General features: G+C 39.7%; 1 protein-coding gene across 10 annotated transcripts in view; it reads right to left on the reverse strand.

Moving 5' to 3' along the window:
* The window catches only part of GTF3C3 (general transcription factor IIIC, polypeptide 3, 102kDa), a 25564-nt gene extending 18902 nt beyond the window's left edge, over positions 1-6662 (reverse strand). For all 10 annotated transcript variants that reach the window (XR_774149.1, XR_774150.1, XR_774153.1 and 7 more), the window contains exons 1-6: positions 6534-6662; positions 5298-5400; positions 2572-2762; positions 2028-2151; positions 1324-1515; positions 877-1042 (exon numbers count right to left, since the gene is read on the reverse strand). Coding sequence is in view for 7 of the 10 variants with exons in the window: in XM_010564100.1 (XP_010562402.1) it covers positions 877-1042; positions 1324-1515; positions 2028-2151; positions 2572-2762; positions 5298-5400; positions 6534-6632 (875 nt within the window). In the remaining 3 variants the exon portion in view is untranslated. The remainder of the gene's footprint in view (positions 1-876; positions 1043-1323; positions 1516-2027; positions 2152-2571; positions 2763-5297; positions 5401-6533) is intronic.
* Positions 6663-6767: the final 105 nt, after the last annotated feature.

A 6767-nucleotide genomic window follows, 5' to 3' on the forward strand; every position in this document is an offset into this window, starting at 1 on the left:
TAAAAAATTCTCCCCCCCCCCCCCCCCCATATGTTCGGACATTACTGGAATTTTCATCACAATATCCCCCACCTGGAGCCACATATCAATAATACATCACACTAACCTGGTTTCAGAAAAATCTTCAATAATAACATTGTTACAATACACGTCCTTGTGGTTTTTTGGTGCATTTCACAACCATGAAGATCAAAAGACTTAAACTGTTTTGACACAGACTTAAACTGTTTTGACACAGGCCAGTAACAGCCTTCTACACATTATGCATGAGAAAGCTGAGATATATAGTAGTTAAACAACTTACTAAAAACTATGATAAGAGAGCTACGCACTTTAACCTCAAGCCTTCTCTGTCCAACGCAAGCTTCTATGACTTGATCTGCTCTCATTAGCAGAAAAGGGGAGGAGGCAGATTTCTACTTGCTCCAGAAATGAATAAAAAATGACACATAAAATTTATTCTTTTGCAGATGGTTTGTATTTCAGATTGAATACTTTGTTTCATTCAGATTTGCTGGCAGTAAGTTTCCAGGTCTCTAGTGATATTATACAGATTAAAAATGTACTGCATTTGTATATAATTATACTACTGCCATTTTTCTAGTAATCAGTATTTGCACTTTATTCTCTTAAGAGAATGCAACACTGCTAATCGATGCCTTGATCCTACACAGGATTAATTCCCACATATCAGGCTTTGGAAATATCACAATAGTTGGGGGGGTGAATGCTTGTGGGGGAGTCACCCCCAGCAAAAACACCTGCATTCCTTTATTTCAGCTACATACCCAGCTTGAATCAGCTGCAGAGCTTATTAATACCAGCTTTTGAGAAACTCTGGAAAATCAAATCACAGTATTTTTAAATCCAACTTACTTTGCCATGTCTCTAGCCAACTGCATAAAGCGCTCTCCGTCAGAGGGAGACAGGAGATTCAAAATACGCCTGTAGCCATCCATAGCCATCTTATGTTCCCCCAACTGTTCATACAGGCTTGATCTCTCCCATAGGTAACGCACATTGGTTGGGTCATATTTCAGAGCTACAAGAAAAAGTGTATTAGTAGCCTAGTTTAGGAAAAGGCAACAATGGATTTCACATTCATTTCCCTGACTAGATGAACGTTAACAAACACGCACAAAGTTTTTCTAAGGAAAAGACACCCTATATTAAAGATTCATTAATCTTTTACCAAAGTCTGGACAGAGGTACCAGAATCTTTAGCAAACTGCAGCAAACTAAATGAGAAAGCAGAAGAAAACAAAACGATTGCCATTAGCATCTAACATTTATTTTAAACTATTACAATGGTTGCTACGCTACCTTTTGTGTAACAAAAAACAGCCTGTTTAATATTGTCCTGTTCCAGTGACATTTCTGCTAGTCTAACCCATTCCTCAGTATCACTAGGATTTAAGTGAGCTGCAATCAGTTCAAACTGTAATGACTTCTCCATATCACCCTGGTCTTCATAGATCATGGCAAGAGTGGAAAATGGCTCATGAGCAAGAGGAGCTGTGAAAAGACAAAAAGAATGATTAAGAACTATTGTTTTAAAACCACTCTGAAAGCAATTAACTTGCCTTTCTGCAAACAACAGATATCAGAATTATATGAAACATCAACATTGCTGTTTAAATTCAGAAAACACTGAACTGCAGACAAGCTCCAGTTCCTTTTTATAAACTATTAAACAGCCTGAGCAAATCTAACAACAACCATTTATAGCATTATTCTACATTATAAGTCATGCTGATGTTTATACCTTGGTTCTACAAAGACAATAAAAGCAACTGTGTAAAGCCAAGCAAAGGCCCAGGCCTCTGCAGAATTAGGGTGCTAGTTTCTTTTTATAAGCAAAACAACAAAGGAAATGCACTACATATTCTTAATTCCACACTACTTATACAGTGACTTTCCTTGTACTGAGTACTTTCATCATCAGTGGAGCCACACTGACTTTTTCTGATGCACATGGCAATTTCACCCCATCCTTAAAGCCAAAAAGGTTTACCATTCTAACATACCTTGTCGAATGATTTCCATGCACATTAGAATAGCCTCCTCGCGTTCTCCTCGAGCAAACCTGATATTGGCCTCTCCCATCAGACCCCTTAAGGCACGAGGAAGTTTGCTGCGAGGTCTTTTCTCCTAAATGGAAAAAGGATATTATTTCTACCGAGGATTCAGTTGTGCCCAAATTCTGGAGACATCAGTCACACCTGTGCTTAACACAACCTAACAACAACTTATTTAAGTACTAGTGATATTAAAATGACTGACCAAAAGATTTGCTGATTTTCAAAACTGACAGAGTAACTCTGATACCTAATACAAACATAATCCAGACACTGGAAAAACTCACTTCATTATTTTTGAAAGTTTTCGAACAGTAATCTACAGCAGTTTTTTAAAAAACAAAGACAGGTGACACCAACATAAGCAGAAGTATCCTACAGTGAATTATTTTCAGGCAAGTTTTTCAGCAAGTAGCTAAAATCACACAAACTGGCATTTATGCACTATGCTTCAGGAGATACAGGGAAGTTACATGGAAGTTTAAATACTTGCTTTCATCATTTTCTTGGTCTCACGATTAAGTACCATCTCCAACACAAAAACATCTCCAGCTGTGGGTTGCTCAGTAGTTTCTTCTTCCTCTTCTTCTTCTTCCTCTTCATCCTCCTCCTCCTCTTCATTTTCCCCAAGCATGGATGCAAAGACCCGATGAACAGATTTACTGACGCCATCTGAAGTTTCTCCTGGTTGAGAAAGAAGCAAAAACAGTCTATGATATAATCAAGAGTACACACTGCTTGTTAGGACAAATGCAGAGAAAACGGAATTCTTCATAATTAGTAGCCCACTTGAAACAGCTATTCTATAAGAAAAAGGCCTGCAGAAATGCAGAAGAACTATTAACAACCTCTTTGGTTTTAAAACTCTGCATTATTCATCACCAATGCTTAGTATGCCCCAGCCTCTAACATTTTTTGGATATTTGAAATGAAAGCATGGAGTAACACACAGAACGAAGCAACAGTTTACCAACATTTTTCCCAATCCATACAAGAGAAGCATATTAAGTGATTTTCAAGCGCTAAACTGGTTGGATGGAATAAAGCTTTTCAGCTGAAGAGGCTAAGTGGGCAGACAATTACACTAAACAATAATGCAGCAACCAATTTTTAGAGGTAATTTAAAACAAGGTCTTGTAACCATTCTAACCATGACAATAAGTACCTTTCAATGTGTGTAAATGCAAAATCCAGATTATTCACATTTCTCCAGAAAAAGAAATAACAAAATTCTTTAAAATAAATAAGAATATGATGCTACATATCCAAAATAAATATGCTTAAAGCATATGATTTTAAAAATTTTCACATCTTTTAATTGCAACTTTTCATTATTAAGTTAATCCAGGGCTATAACTGCCCACAAGTCTATGTCTATGCAAAAAATCAAAATATGTAGTGTTCAAAGGTTTCAGCTGGAGGACTTGGTATCTAAAGATTTGATAAAAGAATAACCACAGTATCAAGTTGGGACTGAAAAATAAATCTATCATGTATTGCCTATAGATAAGGGGGAATTGAGTACTACACCTGAGTTTATAGTTCTTTTTCTGTTTGGTTTTTTTTTTCTGACTTGGATATATTTAGTTATTTTTATCCTGACTTGGATATTAAGCATCTAAAAATCAAGACTTTTCTTCCTCCCCTCCCTTTATCTGAAAAATACCTAATTATTAATTTAATTTCCCTTTTATTTCAGTCTCCTAGGCTGCAGGAATCATCTGAAGATTGTAGTAGATTAGCTCTGAAGATTCATGTATCAAAAGTGATTTTAACAATGACCTTTTCTAACATTTTTCTTCTGAATATCCTAAGTCTGATTCTAATAGCAACTCTTTAAATAGTGATAAATATTATCAATGCTTCCATGATTCTGACTGCTCTTGAGACTTCTGTGTTCTCTACGGAAGAGCAGACGTAACACTATCACACAAATCTATCAGGATATGTTTTTTCTTAGATAAAGATGACGTGCATGAAAAAACATGTAACAGACTGGGAGGAATACAAAGCAGAAAAGAGCAGCTTAGAGGTATTTCAGAGATATCAGCAAAAAGAAGGGGTCATTAAGGAACCACAGATATCTGGCTCCAACCACACTTCCAGTGTTCATTTTCTGTCCTTCTAGGATGCAGTCTGGCCATACTTTCAAAATTGAGGTTCCACTGATGCACATTTTAGGTAAGACAATTTAAGGCCTGTTTTTGAAATTTAAGGAAAAAAACTCCAACAAACAGAATGATGAGAATTTGCAGTGAAAGTAGCAAAAGGAGTCTAAGAACGAACACAAAGAGATCAAATATTGCACTTTGCTATCTCACAGCATTGGCAATCTCACAGGAATATGCCCTGACTGATGTATGGAGTACAGCTTCTGAAGAGAAGGTGTCTGAAACAGACTGCAGCACTCTCAATCCCACACCCAAATCCAGAACCTGAGGCATGGGATCAACAAGGATAGATACAAACTAAAGAGAGAAGTGCTGCTCCTACCACTTCCTGCAAGTCCTTTCACTACGCAGGAACCCCAAGGAAGTTAAGCTTATTTTGCTAAGGCACCTAAGGAGATATTACCATCCCAGTAACTGCACAAAGGAAGCCAGCCAGGGAATCTGTAGCTAGGAATATCCAGCAGAAAATAAGGAGAGAAATAAATCTAGGCACTCTAAGCAGGCCAAAGGATAACTGAGCAAGAGAAAAAAAAAACAAAGAGAAAGAAAGAATCTCCTCTTTTTAACTATTTTATCTCACTTCAGATGACAATGGAAGAAGGCAACACTCATACAGTGGAATCAAATACTCTGAAATATTCGAGTCTCAGCAAAAGACTAGCGAAGAAATGAACAGGAAAAAAGCCAAAACAAAACACACAGAAGACTTTTTGAGATAAGTTAAAAACTTCAAATTATTTGTAACTTTAGAGAGAGTAAATAATTGAGACCATGTGGTTAAGAAGCCAGGAGGGGAAAAATTGAGGGTTTCCCAGAAAAAGATGGCCAACTGGCCAGATCCAGTTCCTTAAAAACACTGAACAAAGTTAAAACCCTGGCTATGACTGGGAACATCCTACAAAGACATACATTCTAACGCTGTACTTTAATACCCACAGGTTCAAAAGCAGCAGCCAGGTATTTATAAGTCAGCCAGCTATTAAAGAGCAAATGCTTTCAATGACCTTTTAAATACATTTTTCACTGAAATTATTATGTTAACATTTACCATCAGTTTCATCCTGACTTTGGGATTTCCCAGATGCTTTTCTGGATGAAGATGGAGCCTCTACATCTTCAGCATTTTCCTCAGCAGACGCATTTTCGCCATCCTGCGCACACCGACAATAATCAGCTTTATAACATGACCCATTCCTATTTCCCCTAATATTTACAATTAGCATTTAGACCACGGGTGAAACGGCATTTAGACCTGCTAGTGAAACAAGTGGAATAAGTGCTATATTTTTAAATGAACAGAACCCAACATTACTTGCTTTCAAGTTGTTTACATTCTTATCAATGTGAGGTGACTCAGATGGTGACTGTTCACATCACTTTTGACTGAAGAGACTAGTCCATTGCTTATTTAGCATTACAGTGAGGTAAGATGACATGGTTAACTGTATTAAAAAAAATTTACAAATGCGCAACAAATCCTTTTAGAAGCCTGCCTTTTTAAACACAAAATGAAATAACAAAATAGCACTTGGTCATCCAGTAGGAAGGTTGCCATAGGATATCACTTGTCCTTCCACGACAGCTGAGTTCTGCTGAATTTGCTCCCTGAAGATCAGGAAATACAGAAATTCAGTTGTATTCTGACATAAAGATAGTAAAGTTAACTTTAACTGCAACACTCCGATCAAGCATACAGAATTTCTCAGAGTACCTCCATCTGCTTGCTTTAGACACAAAGCTGTGTCTGCCTGTACCTACTGCTTCCAAGAAGCCACAACAATTACCAAAAGGAGTCAGACTGGATCTCTTCCTTAGATCTCACACAGAAGATGGTGGGGGAGCGGTAGCACCGTACGCTGGATGATTTTATATCAAAATCTGCTTCTGCTCATTGCTCCAGCCTGAAGCAGAAATTAATTACGGTGCCTGAAGGTAACTGCCACCAGCGTTTGCCAAGTCCAGGGACGCAAGCCACACTGGCACGAACCAAACCGCTGCGTTCTGCACTTCGGAAAGGTGTACGCTCCCCCGAACAACTTGCTCTCCCAGGACCTAATGACCCTTGCCAATTAAAGTTAGCTTCTCATAATTTTTGCAGAGAAATTAACAACGACGTAGACATCGTCAACAGCTGAGCACAGCAGCACTTCACACGAGCCCAGGCACTCACGCAGAAGAGAGGAAGCCACGCTGCTCCTGAAGCGGCCCCTGCCCTGCCAGGTGCTGTCACGGAGGGAGCGGGCCGGGCCGGGCCGGGCCGGGCCGTCAGGCGGGGCAGACTCACCTTCTCGCGGCTCTTGCGCTCCTCTCGCCGCCGCTCGAACTCCTCGAAGGAGATCTTCCCCTCCAGGTAATCGATCAGCTCAGGGCTGAAACCCGACATCGCGCCGGCACCGCCCGGGAGCGGAAGCGGCCGCAGCCGGCGCAGGGGAACCTTGTTCGGGGCAGGACGCGCGTCCCTCCCGCTATGGCGCCCGCCTCGCCCCGCGCCCTCACGCACGAGTTCCGCGCCGCCGCC

The sequence above is a fragment of the Haliaeetus leucocephalus genome, unplaced genomic scaffold, assembly GCF_000737465.1.
Source record: "Haliaeetus leucocephalus isolate CR32 unplaced genomic scaffold, Haliaeetus_leucocephalus-4.0 Scaffold1, whole genome shotgun sequence".
In the NCBI taxonomy this organism is placed as follows: domain Eukaryota; kingdom Metazoa; phylum Chordata; class Aves; order Accipitriformes; family Accipitridae; genus Haliaeetus; species Haliaeetus leucocephalus.